Raw genomic sequence first — 17,517 nt, forward strand, 5'->3', positions numbered from 1 at the left:
GCCAGCTTCCTCTCACTTTATATTCTTGCCTCTGATCTACTAAGATGCTCCACTATAAAGCTCCACTTAAAGCATCACTTCAGAAGGTCCAGTATTTGTTCTAAATGGGTTCCAGATCAATTTTTTTTACTCCCAGGGTTTCATGTCAATCTGTTTTTAAGAATTTTAAGGGTAACACTGAACATTTACTTTAGGAAGATGGGAAAAAAAAAACATGATATACTCTTAAGCACAGAATATTGGGTTGAATAACATGTTTTGCTAAGGCATGACTTTAAGCTGTTCTTATTTGTGAAGAACGAATTTGGGTGTTTACTGACGTCAGTTCACGAGTGTGTTTGGCTGGAAAAGATAAGGCGCTGTAGACTTGCCCACCGCACCTAATTCCTTACTGTGTATCCACACTGCAACAATGAACTCAAGAGTTTTTCACTTGTGCAATTAATGCAACACATCTATGACCTGATATCATCTGATCCAAAATGCGATTTTAACATTGTGACAATGAAGCATTTGTTTGCTTTTTGTGAATGATTTTAAAAGGTTTGGCTGCTTTGCTCTCATTAGTCTGTGTGAGCATTTATAATTCCCCAGCATGCTGTGAAGTAAATCATGAATATTAATCATTGTGCAGTAAAAACACAAATCTGAGAAACATTCTCCTCTGCATTCTTCTCTGTCTGAACCCATTCAGATGATTTTCCTAAAATCTGCACCTACATAACTCGAAACAAATCTTTCTTATTGTTATGTTCAGACCCTTTGTTCTCTCTCTCTCTCTCTCTCTCTCTCTCTCTCTCTCTCTCTCTCTCTCTCTCTCTCTCTCTCTCTCTCTTTCTCTGTGCACCAGTGCTGCGGCAGACAGGATGACATCACCACTAAGACTGCACACTGCAGTGTGTTTGTGTACTACAGAAGGAGTGCATGTGTAACAGATACATGTGTGAATGTGCAAGGTGCATGCCTAAAGTGTATGCTTCTGTAACTGTGTGTGTGTGTGTGTGTGTGTGTGTGTGTGTGTGTGTGTGTGTGTGTGTGTGTGTGTGTGTGTGTGTGTGTGTGTGCTGGTAAAATTGAATGAAAGCGGGCAGAAAAGACAGACAGAGACAAAGAGATAGAGTGTGTGAGAAAAAGAGAACGAGGACACACTGATCTTGAAGTAAACAGGTGACGCTGTAAACAGTGACAATGCACAACAAAATAACAATTGAGCAAAAATCATTGTATTCAAATGAACAGAAACTCAAGTTCTAGAGATTTTCCAGCATAAAATAAAACGAGATCATGTCATTGTGCAAAGGAAAAACAAGCAAAAAACCCCCAAAAAGTTTTAAAAAACCAGACCGTGCCCTTCATCCAAACAAATCTGCTCTGACATTAAACATCTGCATCATTCAGAAATACGTGTCTTTTCTGATTTAACTAAAACTCTGCAGCATCCCCCTCAAGTATAAAGTTACAGATGCCGGCTATTGATTCAGACTCCCTCCATGGGCTTTGAGCATAATGCTGACACGCAACTAACGATTAGCTTGCACTTAGGAAGTGACTGCAGCACCTTGCACCATGAACTACACAAAAATGTGCAATAACAAGTTTACCTTTATGGTTGAGTTCACATTTAAATGAATTCCGGCAATACTAATTACATTCGCTTGGGCTTAGATCAACTCTCCTGCAAGGTATTTAGACATCTCCGACCGTGGATGGATTTGAGATGCATCAGTATTTTTTTCTGCTGACTCCGCTCCCTTTCTCTTCCTGCAAGCTTCCGCACTCATTCCTTCTCTTCCCTCAGTCTATGGGTGGAGTGTTGCAGTAGTTTGAGAAGTTTGAGTAGTTATACCATATTTATTACTGACACTCTGTTCACAGTGGGGTGTAACAAATAACAAAGCATTGCATGCTGATTTTGAGACTTTAAGATTGATTCGAAATGATTCTTAATTCTTGAATATCATACATTTCAATTCATAAAATGTTTTATTTGTATAGCGTTTTTAACAATGAACATGGTCTCAACGAGCTTTACACAGATAATGTGGTGACATTATCTATAATGTGGATACACAGTCTGGTTTCTATAACAATGTGCAGGAAAACTTGAAGAAAAACTAATTTTTTTTGTATTGATGGTGGGGGTGGGGGGTAACTAAGTAACTTAGCAGTGGATAGAAAATTGCCTTAGTCTCAACCATGTTTGGGGGAAAATCTTAACTTTGCCCAGAGGGCCTCAGGTTTGTGTCTTTAATCTGAGCTCTGCCACTGTGCTTTTGTTCCTGTTTCTCTATAACCAAGAGAACAAACTCAGACAATAAAAACAGCAGTAAAGCAGAATGAATTATTGCTAAAATATTATGCTAAAATGAACTGAAAGAAGAGAAATCACAATAATATTCTGTCTAGATATGTGTGAGAAATGACCGTACCTTATTCTTTAGAATATTGAGTAATGACCGATACTGTAATGTAGTTCTGTAAAACGGATTGGCAAAAATAAAATAATAAATCTGTATAATGAATAGGTCTAAGATTCATTCAGTTGTTTTTACCTCCGAATATTGAACTGATATACATAAGAAAAATATTTATTTAAAAAATCAGTCCAATACTAAGAAATAAAATGTTTAATTAATCTTCAAAATATTATACCTTTATGCCATATACATGATACTATTTTCATTAAAACAAGAAAAAATACTTTTCTAAGTTATATCAATTGAGTTTATAGTTTCAATCTAATACTTCTGTATCCATAGTAACCCAGATGTATCCAAATTACAGGTTTCACTTAAAACAAATGTGTGAAGAATCCACAAGGCTCACTCGGCTTTTAACCAATGTGTACAAACAGCAAACACCACTATTCCTATGTAACGCCTTCGTTTTTAAACCCCCTAAATTCCCTTTAAGTTACATCACAGGATGACGTTATATTATAATAATAGCGAAAACTACATATAAACTTGCTTCATTACACTTTCTAAAGTATGCCTTCAATTCTGTCCTGATCAAAGTTTACCTTTTGTGAAAGTGATGGATTATTGGTTGAAATGTCAAAAAGACGAGAAATTACGAGAAATTGCAATCAGACTGCTGCATTAAAAAAGTAGATCTGACTGCATGCAAAAATAAGATGTATTTAAGTACAAATATTAAAAGAAAGCAGAAAAGCTATTACTCACTCCCCAAGTGATCTTGCTTGGCATGCCTAATCACCTGCTTCCTCTCTCTAGTTTTGTCTTTTCGTCTCTCTCTTGTCTCACGGCTGTGCAGTGATGCACTGAATATTTAGGTGCAGGGGTCTGGGTACTGGGCTGTGGGTCCACCCCGGGACACACACACACACACACACACATATATATGCACGCACACTCGACTAAGCAGTACTTGTGTGAGGTGGGTGGGGTTGGGGGATGTTATGGGGCCAAAGGGTTTATCTCAAACAGATAGCTGTGTATATCAACACATTTTCTGTCTCTCTCTCTCTCTCTCTCTCTCTCTCTCTCTCTCTCTCTCTCTCTCTCTCTCTCTCTCTCTCTCTCTCTCTCTCTTTCTATGACTTCTTTGCTCACTGTATTATGCATTCACTAATGTATATCCCGTCTACTCAGACCTGCTATATGCATTCTGACAAGCGAAGGACCTACACTGAATGGTGTGGAGAAAGTGTCTGTGGGAAAAAAAAGAGAAAGTAGTGGGTGTGTGCACATTTCTAGGGGTTCTGCCTGATTTCACTCTGCACTTGGAGTTACAGTGAGAAAGCTCACAGCAGGGGGGTTTGAGGAGGCACTACAGCAAGAGCAAGCCTGGTGACAATGGAGCAGACGTGGATAGGGAGGGTGGATGTGTATGCGAGTGTGTGTGCAAGGGGCCCGGCCTCTTTTAATAAAAGATCCGTCACTCCTTGGTTGAAAAGGCCCCCTTGCTTTCTCTCTCCTAGCCAACGCTGGGAAAAGCACATCCCAGCCAAAGGCATGCACCCAAATAAACGTGTTTTATACAAGGAGAGATGAGGAAGGGTTGAGGATTGTGGCTCAGCAACACTAGACTGTGGGAAGAGTAAAACTGTATGTATGAAGAAGATGTTTTTCAGTTTCTGGTGTCCAAGGTTAAGGAGAAGTCATTAAGGTCATAGAGGGACAACAAATATTTAATAGAGAAAAGATCAGAAGTGTCCTATTGATTTCAATCATTTCTATGGTAGAAAATACAATGAAAACTATAAAATAACATTTAGTGGCATAGCTCTAAAATCTTACAAATAATTTCATAATTCATTTGCATTTACATTTACACTGATGAGATACTATTGCAAAATACTTTACATGGTATCTTATTGATCAGGGAAATTTTATTTGGATATTTAATGCTAATTTTCCTAATAAGAAGTAAAGATTTCAAACTCACTTGGTGATTTGGGGATTTTGTCCTTTTTAAATTTATTTGATAAACAAAACTGTGGCAAAACTCTTTAATGAGGAATCTGTTGGCAGTAAGCTAATTAAGGCCCTTGACTAGAAGCTTAAAAAACTGACCGCTGACACAAACATGTTGCAGTGTCTCACTACTGAGGGATAGCAGAGAGCAAAGAGGTTGCTGTATGTTACATAAACCAGTGCCCATCTTTTGATTATGCATTATTGCTGATGCTGCTTGCAGAGGTTGAAATCAAATTGTTCTTCCCATAAGAATGAATAAGAAATCCCTTTCTCCCTACACAGCTTTGGATTAGATATACACCGTATGCCCCCCTCTTGAAATTCATTAGTTTTACCATAGTTTGTGCTCAGATATGCCAAGCTGAAATTCATTCAAATACAGTAAACATGTTTCCTCCATGGATACTAAGGTAAGTGCACTCGTTTTAATTTAGTAGTTAGAGAGAAGTAAACTATTTGTAATATCAATAGTTAACTTTTTCAGTAATGCATTTATGAAATATATATCATGTATGCTAAATGAGAGATTTTACTCTCTTCTAGATTATCGTGATTCAATTCTTGAAGACCAGGATGGTTCTGGTTTGCAGGGGTTAGTACCTACCAAAAGTGGTCCAAGGAAGCACAACCGGTGAACCAGGAACAGGGTCATGGATAACCAAGTTTCACTGATGTGTGTGGAGAGCAAAAGTCTGCTTATCTGGTTCAATCCCACAAAGAGCTACTGTAGCACAAACTGCTGAAAAGGTTAATGCCGACTCTGATAGAAAGGTGTCAGAACGCCCATGCTGACACCTGTGCACAACAAAAAATGCCTACAGTGGGCATGTGAGCATCAGAACTAGGACATGGAGCAAAGGAAGGAGGTGGCCTGGTCTAATTAATTATGTTTACTTTTACGTCATGTGGACGGCTAAGTGCGCATGTGCCACTTACCTAGGGAAGAGATGACACCAGGATGCACTATTGAAAGAAGGTAAATTGGCAGAGGCAGTAGGATTCTGCTGGGAAGACTTGTTTCCTGCCATTGGATGTTATTTTGACATATACCACCTACCTAATTACTGTTGCAGAACGTTTCACCCATATATAGGAGTCTAAGGATTATATAGGAGTTGCCTCTTTCCTGCACAACCACACTGTAACTATTGTTCAGGAATTGTTTTCATGGTGACAAGAGCACCAAGAATTGCCATGCCAAGACTCTAAACCATGAAAGCCCCACTTAAAGGATCTGTTACTATGATGGTGGTGCCAAAATCCACAGCACACCTCTAGAGGTCTTGTGGAGTCCATGCTTCAACAGGTCAGAGCTGTTTTAGCAGCACAATGGGGGCCTACACAATATAAGGTAAGGTTATGGCTGATATTAAATAATATTATTTACATTATATACATTCAATGGATATTAACCCAATTGTTACTTAGATCTGTAATTATTAACCAATCCTGCAGCAGCTAATGCAAACTCCAGGTGACCAACCAGTGTAGTGCTAATTCACTTATATTACAATTTCTTGTTCTTCAATTCTGTAAAGCTGCTTTGGGACCATGCCCACTGTGAAAAGTGCTATATAAATAAACTTAAACTAGTGCATTAAATTGAACCAAAAATCTTTGTTACTTGTTTGTTTGTTTTTTTTATAAAGTGAAGATGTGGCACACTCCAAAGTACTGGGTGTTTAATTTGAGTACAATGGTAAGTACAGTTTTTAATCTATTAAGCACATTTAAATAGTACTTAAGTAGGTAAATTATATTAGAAGTGCATTTTCTTCTTTTCATGGACTTGAATATGCTTTTTGTATTTTCAAAATGTATATTCCAAAGTAATAGCTTTTAAGTTTCAATATCTTTCAGTATTCAGTGAGATACTACACTGAAAAACTCATGCAAAAGTGTATTCCATTGTCATGTCAAGTAAGTACTTTTAGAAATGATTTATTAAAAATATGAATTAATAACATTAATTAACATTCTTCAACAAGTGTGCATTTTATTTTTACATTACCTGCAGGGTATTATAAAAAACAGCAAGAGAATAAATGTATTACTATTGCATGTATACTTACTTGTATATAGCTTGCATTCATTGATGATATATAAGGGCAAATGATGCTCTTTTTTATGTTTGTTCATTAAGATTGACAAAAAATTTATAGAAACATGTTTTATAGACATTTACAGCTTTCTATTTATTTACAGTATATATCAAATATGGCCTGAATGTGTTTTGATGTTAGAATGTGATTGATTCATTCTTTGTAGTATTTAAAATGCAGTAAAACTCAAACTGAATTGTAGCAAATACAAATATATTTATATATATATATATATATAAATATATATGAGGTTAACATTTATATCATTTATATTTTGAAATGACTGCAACCCAACTTCCAGTTGAGAACAGATTTGTCTTTTGATAGACAGGCAGTAATATATACAATTTACTTACTTACAAGCTCAATGTCAACTGTGTCTATGAACGACATTCTTTAAAAAAACATTGAAAGTTTAAAAATAGCACTGAGCTAGCACAAATACATATATTTATATTATATTAAAATATCTTACATATTAAACCATGTATAAAGTGTAAACACTGAATATACCTTCCAAATGAATAAGAATTTTAATGTCCCATCTAGTAAACCTTTTCTTGAGTTGTTCTTAATATTGTTTTTTATTGGTTACTCTATCAAAAAAACAGAAAAAAAAATGAATCTGCATAAGGGATTATTTTCTACAAAAAAAGGTTTGACACTTTATCAATATTGGTCGCTGTTTTTATGATGGAAAAAAAATGAATAATATTAAATCAAAAATTGAATCAAAATTGTGCCAAAGAATGTATTGGATTATAAATGTTTTAAAAATATTGGTACAATATTTGTATAATATCCAAATTATGTATTTATATTTAGACTTTTGCAGACCAGATAATTGCTTGCTCTCTTACAGTTTACATCACAATTATAATTTTACTTTATGCGATTGGAATAAAAAATTTAGAGTAGACACAATACTGCAAATCAGCTTCTATATCTTATTTCAGTTAACCAAAACAAAGCAGTTTAGTGATTCTTACACCTCACACTTACCTGCTTAAAAGGTTATCATATTAGTAGTACTTTGTTGTAATTCACTGATACTTACCATCTTGTAAATCACAATTATTACCCAGAACTTTGGAGATATTGTGGTAAAATGGCTATGCTGAACACTTGAGTGAGGTGTGTATTTAACCAGCTTTGTATAAATCTTTAGATAAAGTTGAGGACTATATAGAGACTGGATGCTGGATTCTTCTAGGGCTTCCCAATATGATGCTGGACCAGATTTTGACACACTTCTTCTGCTGTGGTTCTTCTTGTCCTGCAGACCTGCCAGAGTCATCATGATGCTCTACTTCTGCTCCTTTATCTGGAACTTCATGCACTCCTTCCTGCTCCAGTAGACTTACACCTACTTGCAACTACTAATGCTGTAATCATAATGACTGTCCTGTGGTCAATACAATACAATATCTCTTTACATCATATCCAACATTCTATGTCTTATCCATATTAATTTACTATTGTTTGCCTTAACCCACTGTATTTATAATTGCTCTATCTATGTCACACAACAGCCGTTTTCTGTTTGGAAACTCACCCTTTTGGTGAAGAATATACGTAAAGCTGAAGCTGAAAAGCTGCTTTGTGAAGAAATCAACACTTTTAAAAAGCTATACAAAGACTTAAAATCCAATTAAATCAATATCAAAGTTATCAAAGGGTGAAAACGTCTCCTGTCTGCTAATTGGCTTTTTCAGATCCTCAGCCACAGCACACTGGTATTTGTTAAATCTGATTTAATGCATCATTGGTGAACCGGTCTTTAAACTAAAGCCAACATAGATGTTAACAATAACTTAAATATTATCTTTTCTTATATAAATATTAATTTTAATGAAAAACAAAACTTATAATTTCATGCAATTAACTTAACTATTATAGCATACAATTATAATAATATAGAATTATTAATAAGAGATATTTCATTGTTAACTTGGAATTAGATATGGTTAATCCTGTTTTTTCATTAATATCAGAATAACTATTTAATTAATTGCTGCAAATCATTACACAAAACAAACATTGTACAATAAGAGCACACAAGACAAACACACACACACACACACACACACACACACACACACACACACACACACACACACACACACAGGCACACACACCTTTTCTCACTTACAAATTCTGAAAAGTGAGAATGAATTCAGCCATAGCCCAATGCACTTAAATGACTGGAGAGGAGAATGAGTAAACACCTATCCCTGACCCTTTCCACGTAGTGTTGTTAGGAGAAACACATGGACAGGGAGCCAGCTGAGTGCATAATGGCAGACCATTGCCTTTCATTAGAATTTCTGGGAGAGATAAGTATAGTAAATTTTATTTGCATTTTAAAATGTTTTTCGAATGTTTGTGTGATATATGTTGAGATAGCTGTTATTTTCTTTTCTAATAACCCAGTGTTAGTGGACACCCGACAAACTCGACAAACTTTCAGGACTTTTCCACACTTACCACAGTTAGTGACAAAGCACTGCAAAGTTTTTCAAATTTAAGTGAAGATTAAATATCAACAATAAAAGCAGGTGAATCAGACAACACACACACACACACACACACACACACACACACACACACACACACACACACACACACACACACACACACACACACACAATGGAATGAAATCTTAAAGACCAAATCACTAATAAAGAACGTGACATGAAACTGAACCTCACTCACCACTCAGATTCAGCTCTTTCTAGGCACAAATACAGCATGAAGATTGTATGGAGAAAAAAAACACATCACTGCATGCATTGTTGTTTAGAACCAAATAAACTCTCACAATGTGTGAGCATGACACTAAAGTGTGTAAGCACAGTGTGAAGACAGCACAATGGAAAGTTGAAGAACCCACAGGAAAAATAAATAAATAACATTTTAACTTATTCGAATGACCGTAAAACTGTATTCCTCATGATTTTTCATATTATGCATTCACATAGGCAGGAACTATATTAGAGTTAAAAAGACAATATTTTGCCTATGGGCTCTTTCTTTTGCTGTGTAATAATGAATAGACACGTTTAAACATGAGAAAAAGGACACAGTCACAGCAAAAATCAAAATGACATCTCAACAAAATCAGATAATTGAATTTGTTCCACAAATATGACTAAGTAAAATATACACACTTACAAAAAAGTGTCTGACTTGAAACCACGACCACAACTAAAGTTAGTAAGTTAGCCAGCCCAACAGCACACTATAGCAACACAGAACTTCTAAAGGAAACTACAGCTACACACAACTGCACAAAAAGCAACCAAATGGCAAATGACATTTTAAAAATCACACACACACACACAAACAAAAGCACTAACAATGACAAAGGCGTATCTAGAGGCAGATACATAATGGGCATAGATATATGCACATAGAAAAAAATATAAGAAAAATGAAAAGATATACGTGTTGCAGATATTTACTGTTTCATCATAGTGCCACACTCCCTGGCCATCCGGCGGCTCAGAGTTCACACTACTGTCCTGATCGATTAGCCAGCGGTGAACAGCGTGGGCCTAAAAGGACACACGACATAAAAACAGGAGGGCCATTAAATCTTAACAGGTTACAGGGACAATAGAGAGGGAAAGAAGGGGGCAGGGCCTCAATCAAGATATATACTGTAGCTTACCATCTGTGTTCCTTCACTGTCATCTTTCATATAGGAAAAATTCCTATATAAATTCATATATAGGAATTCCTATAGGGTTTCTAATTCCTAGTTACATTAGCCTCTCACGTGGGAAACTGGCTTATTAAATATGTTCTCTATTAAAATATAGTTTAAGGTTTTCATGAATAATTAGCAAGAGTTTTAACAAGTGATGGTACTGTAATAGATATGAATATGAGATCCATATGAATTAAGTAAGAAAATTATAGCAATGATATAAATATATAGGATTACTAACCCAACCCTTAAGCATTCACACTGGTGACATCAATGAGAGGTGAAAAATGTGCATTGAATTTGCATGTATTTATATGGATTGCAAGAGAATGTTATCAATGAACCATTTTTATGTAGTCAAGAAAGAAGAGGAAAAGTAAAGAGAAAGACACAGATGGTCAAAACGATATGGAATGAAAATGTTTGTAGCAAAGATAATAGAATCTTTCCCCTTCTTGCTGCAACTGAGATAAAATGTTAGCTTCAGGCCCATTCATACAGTAGCAGTGAGACTCGGTCATCCCTTTGCACAAGCCAGCGATGGCTGAGAGCAACCTTTCAAGATATCAATACCAAATCTCAGGTTATGTCAGACTCAGTGAGCTGTGCCAGACAGACACCTGATAACTACCTCATACAATATTAAGGGAAAATGATCACGGTACAAAATGGTTAAATAAATATGACTATTAAAGCTTGTCATTCAGGTTTTATTATGGTTAATTTCTCAAATCAATTAGGAGTCAACAATGCAAATAATTCTTATATAAATCAGTCATCCACAGTATATCTGAATATAATGATAAACATTGTTAGATATATTGTCATGAACTAATATTATAGGCAGAAATAAATTCTTATCTGCTTTTTTATGTAAAAACAAACAAAAAAATTTAACAGCACTGTGTTGAACAAAGAAGAACCCAACGGCAATAGTCTGTAGAAGGATAAAAACATATGGTGTGTCTAAAGTGGCCATTCACAATTATAACAGCATTAGAAAAAGAGCGCCAGAACGAATATTGTGTGTGTGTGTGTGTGTGTGTGTGTGTGTGTGTGTGTGTGTGTGTGTGTGTGCCATGGTACATAGAGACACAGACCACATCTTGCTGTAGTGTTTGGGCTGTGGGCTGATTTGTAAAGCGTGTCAGATTTTGAATGTAACTGGATTATAGAATAGGCTGGCAAAAGCTTTGTGTGGGAAAGAAGTGGGGGGGACTATGCAGGTGTCGATCCAGTAAAGAAAAGAAAGGACTCATTTTCAGAAAACAGCAACGCAAAAAAATAATGCATGACCTACAATAGAGCTTGATACGCAAGAGTGGATCCACTACACAACAGTCTGAATAGGCAGAATGATTGTGACTTAAAAAGGTGCATTTTATTTAATTACATTTGGTAACTAGATCATCAATCTTGTCAAGGAGTGTTTAGTATTGCTTTTGTATATACTGAGAACCTCAACAAAAGTATTTACATTAAAAGTGCTGCATCCTGCCCGGTGCCTATTCTCCAGTGTCCCTTGAGAAGTTTGTGACTGTGCTTAGGCAATAATGTAGCTTAGAGCTTTTGTATGAAGGAACACCTGAGTGAGAACATGTAGACCCAATTCCCACATTAATATATATTTATATTGATCACTCATGCTGCCTGCATGTCAAAGTGCATATTCATAACGATCTAAATGACGCTATTGAGATTCCAGAAATGTACACATCCTGCGTCTGAATATCTGACTGAAATCAACGGGTTTATTAGTGTTCCTATATAACACAAGGCTCTGTTTAGTCCGCACACATATTTATAATATTGTTTTTAGCAATTGTATATTGAAGTGGTTTCCAAAGTAAAAATGCAGGTTACTTAAGTAATAACATGCAAGTAAAAATGGCTGTTGTGGTGAAAATGTTGCTTTTGAATAACAGTTCTGTACACAATAAATGTATATAGAAACACTTTTCAGAAGCAATATGGCCAAATATTTGGAAGGAAAAAAATGACCAATGCCATAGCAAGACTCAGTGACAGCCTGTAGTAAGTGTTTCAGTTTAATGAATTTTTTTCCACAAGAAGTGGATCTGATGCAACAAAGACAGACAGAAATAAGCAAAATATATGCAATCTTGAAATGTTGCTTTCAAAATGAAAAGCGTGGACTAATTTTTGAATAATTATATATAATTATATATATATATATATATATATATATATATATATATATATATATATATATATATATATATATATATATATATATATATAGTGTTTACAAAATTGCTGTATCCTCTAATATCAGAAAAACCCCTCAGTGTATGGCAATAACACTCGTAATTAAAGATTTTCCTAAAATAAAAAAAAGATCTTCGTTACTCAAAATAAGCAGATTATATTTGGTTTCACTTACATTTATATGCTATTAAAAAATTACCATAAACCATTGATTTTGATCGATGTTTGGCATGTCGTTGAAAGTTCTCTCTAAGGCATTAATCTCTTGGTTGCATCATAATAGTTTGAGAAATTCATCTTTACAGGAGCCCTGGATCACTAGATTTTATAACGCTTCTAAAAAAACATGCCAACATGTGTACAACCTTAAAGTTTAGATTGCACAATACACAAATACTGCGATACTGCAGTATTATGTTCCAGATTGTGCTTAATAGAATTTTATACACAGTATCTGACTAGTGTTGGTCATTTATCTTTTTTGTGCTGAATGCTTTTCAGTTTTCCCTGTGATGATGGACAAAAAAAGGGATATCGCATATGTGTATTTATAACCACGGAAAACTAGGAAACAGGATCTAGGGTGCCTTGGGTTAAAACTAAGTATACTTACTTTCCCTTTCTTTGTTCTGGTGTAGTTCAGATTATAAGTCCTGAGTACTTATACTTCACTATACCTATTCCAGTACTTCCTCCAACATTGGAATCACGCATTAAACCACAGATTTTTATCTCAGAAGCACTTACAGTATTATTTCATTAGGATAAAGGATGGAGATAAGCAGAAGACAAATGAGTAATAACACCTCACCATCCACCAGTATTTATTGATACCTCAAAGCCAAGCTAATGCTCTTACCTTCTTACCATCCAATCACTTCTGAGTGTTTATGTCTTACTTCACAAAAGGAACATCCTCATTAACTCTTAAGGCTAAATTAATGTAAGTCTTATTGCAAACACACCAGAACCCTCTAAAACCCCACTAACCAATTTGCTGTAAGACTCAGCCATGGGCACGAGATCATGCAATAAAATGAGTTCATGCAATAAAATGGTTATAACCATTCACTATTCTACCAGTAACCTTTGCACGTTATCCTACATCAAGAAATGGTTCAGCTACATATCTTGAGTGCAACGCTCTCAACTCTTTCCTATAATAAATATTTTCAGGGACAAACTCTTGATGGATACTACAGGATTCATTCAGGGCTCTTTCTCTTCCCATCCCGAGGCATCCTGAGGTTGTGCAGATCCAGACTGTAGAAGACTGTAGAAAGGACTTTACTTATAATTTCACACTCTGGTGCTCACAATCACACTCTTGATATCACCCAAGTAAAGATGGGTTCCCCTTTTGAGTCTGGTTTCTCTCAAGGTTTCTTCCTCACATCATCTAAGGGAGTTTTTCCTTGCCACAGTTGCCATGGCATGGAAAAATGGCATGGCATCAGGGATAAATACACATCAATTACCTTAACTGTTAAATTCTGTAAAGCTGCTTTGAGACAATGCCTGTTGTGAACAGTACTATAGAAATAAACTTGACCTGACTTGACTTGATTGTCAGCATACATCCCTGTGCCACACTATACACCATGCAGAAGACAAATGGCCTGAAGAGGAAAATTGACATAACTTGTTTCACTGTGTATGCAACAAAGACCTAAGATTTAGCCATCCCTATTCTTGTGGGATTTCTCTTTTGTTACTAAAGTTAAATTCTGTAAAGCTGAACAAAAATGGAAAGCAGTCAATGTCTACTCAAAAATCTTTACATGGGGTGTCTTTATTACACTGAACTTCTTGTTATGGACATGAGAATCATTAGGTGACAATATAGTCTATGATACTGTTGTATAAAATTATTGTTTAACAGAGGATTATCATTTCTAGCACCACTGAAGTGGGTGAACCTTAAAGAGAGCTTTTGGACATTGTTCTCATGCTCTCTCTCTCTCTCTCTCTCTCTCTCTCTCTCTCTCTCTCTCTCTCTCTCTCTCTCTCTGTGTGTGTGTGTGTGTGTGTGTGTGTGTGTGTGTGTGGTGCTAAGCGCTAAGTTGACATTGGCTGTCTATGTGCTTCGTGATCTTTTTACTTTAAATATAAAAAAAATCTTAAATCTAGCACTGTGGGTACCGTTAGCACTCTCAGCGCTAAGTTCAGTGGTTCAGTTCTGAGATAGTGTTGCTGTCTCTGTGTAATCTTTTAAGTTTTTTTGCAACTCCCTGCATTCACATGGGTTCCATGCATTGTCCAAAAGCATTCTACTAGTGTCATTATACTAGTAACATGCAAAAGTCTCATCCGGGGTGACATATGTTTAGGATCTCGCCACAATATACATCTCTTAATGTAGCTAAATGACCGTAAACCAGAAACATCAGAGCTATATATATCAAATAAAAAAATCTCATATGAGCATGACTATGAAGGACTTTGTACATACAAAATTTACCCTAATGTTTAGGACAGATTATTAGGACAGATTCTGCTTTAACCATGAAAATGTCTTCGTGTGTGGGTGTATATACATTATATATGTATACGTCTGTGAGAGAGATATAAAAGAGATATAAAAATCTCTCTCACAGACACACACACACACACACACACACACACACACACACACACACACACACACACACACACACACACACACACACACACATTTGCTGTTAATGCACAACTTTAAAGAATTGAAGAGTTAAAGTTGAAAAGTGGAGTAGACCTTTAATGCTGATGCAGTTGTCTTCTGAGTACGCTAAACAATAAGGCTAAAAATAACCAAAAAGTTTTGTAGGAACTACAACAAGGGCTTCACGTTCTATAATTATCCTAACAGACATTCACAGAGCAAGTCAGCAGCACCTGTATCTGCAGAGAACAACGGTAATAAAGTGCTTCTGGGCATAGACAAGAACATGCACAAATCTTACACAAACTGCACTTAGACTAAGGCTGGCTTTACTTTATTTACAGTGTTTTATAATTGTTTTCATTAAACCCCTAGATCCTCCTAATTTACTTCTGTGAAAAACTTTAAACCCAGCTCCAAAATCATACCTAAAAAAACATGACTTGTTACCACAGATAGAATATATTATTTTGCCATTTAAATACTCTAAATTTCACCTGGTATATTAAATTTTACGTTATTTATGTGAGACACTTCATTCATACAACAGAGCAATTGAGGGTTAACGGCCTTGCAAGGGGCCCAGCAGTGGCAGCAGGATCTGAACTAATGACCTTCTGATCAGACTAAGGGTCCTTCCCCAAAATAGATAAAACCAGTCTAAGCTGACTAGGCTTGTGACATCGTGGGACAGGCTGGATGACTACCACATCAGAGAGCACGGAATGACAGTAACAGGGAGATGTACTGTATCTCACATGAGGAATAACTTTTAAGAAAGGAAATGCTGGAAATGACCCAAGCTAACAGAGTAATGACTACAAGTGCAGTATGCCACAAAAGTCTGAAAATAATCATAGATAAAACACATGGCCTGAAGATCCAGGAGGCAAAAATGAAATAGTTGATGGAGGGGGGATTGGTTATGGGCTTTGTTGAAGAAACAAGGAGCTTAGTCAAAGCACACTCTACATTAGCATAATAAAGAATTACCATTGCCAGTTTGAATGGCTGAGAGTTTGCTTGCTCCAAGTAGGAGTTTAACCAACACCACCATGACTCCTACAATGACAGAGCAGGGGAATATGAGCTGGAACGTGGCAGGGATATCAGAACATTCCATTTCACTATTAAGGGGGCTCAAGAAATAGAGCTGTCAGAATAGAATCAGAGTGCCATACATAAATACCTTGTTCTCTGGCATTTCCTGCAACTTGATTGGAAACTGCATTGGTTAATTCTAATGTTCAAGGAAGATCAGGGAACTTATTCAGAATTACTACAGTTACTTCATTCTAAAAGCCACTGAGTGTATGATTTCAATGACCTCTTTGCCCTGGCCAAGAATATGTGTGAATATATTGCCATGCTGTCAGAAGTAGAGTGCCCCCTGGCCAGTGCCAACTAACCAAATGTGATGTTTAGCAGCCAACCATCAAAGAATTCATGGATGATCTGATGGTAACATCACTCCCTGAATGCAGATAGATACTCCAGAGCTCTTAGTTCATATTACCCCAGAGAGTTACACCCAGGAAGGGGAAAGTAACTGGCAAGTCACTGGACAATATACTGAAAGCCTGTATGGTTTCATAGGGAATTTAAATGCTTAGTTAGTAGCTTTAAGTGGAACAATGTTTCATTGGGCAACATCACTTACAGCTGACCAGCCAAAAATGATATTTGATTAGCTCACTACAACTTGTGTAACTCTGTATTTTACCAGCATCACAGCTTTGCACTGCACTTCGGTTTTGTTCACACACATCAGTGTTTTCCTGATTCTGAATATAATGTGTCATTATATAAGTTAATACATTTAACCAAACAACAATATGAAGAGCAAATCAGTATTCAGATATTCATTCATTCATTCATTCATTTTCTCCCGCTTATCCGTAATTCGGGTCGCGGGGGCAGCAGTCTAAGCAGGCCCCCGCCTTCGACTGCTGCCCAATCCTCACAGCACCGTCCCTTACGGTCCCTCCTGCAGGTGGTGAGCCCACGGGAAGGCGGCCCCACGTCACTCCGACGTCACGGACCTTGATATTTCCCTCGTAAGGGAAGTATTCAAATACAATTTCCCAAAATAATTTATAGGACTCACAGGTATATAAATAGGCATTTCTAAACAGTCTTTTATGACTATGACTCCACTGTAGTCAATTACATGCTCATCTCACTCATTGTGCTCCATTTTCATAATGAGGTGGATATGATTATAAATATCCAACACCCCTGTCAGACTATTCATGTCTATGAAAAAACTTTGCCAGCGTAGGTAAACATACTCAGAATTGAAGCTGAGGTAGCTGAGGTCATTTCTGACTAAATCAGATTTTTTTTTTTATCAGACAGCAGTATCAGAATGTTTTTTATTCTATGTAATAA

At 36.3% G+C, this 17,517-nt stretch overlaps 1 protein-coding gene across 1 annotated transcript in view; it reads right to left on the minus strand.

Annotated features, from left to right (window-relative positions):
• ank1a (ankyrin 1, erythrocytic a) overlaps positions 1-17,517 on the minus strand; it is a 98,876-nt gene that overhangs the window by 47,357 nt on the left and 34,002 nt on the right. Inside the window, exon 2 of the mRNA XM_083526786.1 lies at positions 10,009-10,101. Within this exon, the coding sequence (XP_083382912.1) occupies positions 10,009-10,101 (93 nt within the window). The remainder of the gene's footprint in view (positions 1-10,008; positions 10,102-17,517) is intronic.

The sequence above is a fragment of the Silurus aristotelis genome (assembly GCF_946808225.1).
Source record: "Silurus aristotelis genome assembly, chromosome: 23".
In the NCBI taxonomy this organism is placed as follows: Eukaryota; Metazoa; Chordata; class Actinopteri; order Siluriformes; family Siluridae; genus Silurus; species Silurus aristotelis.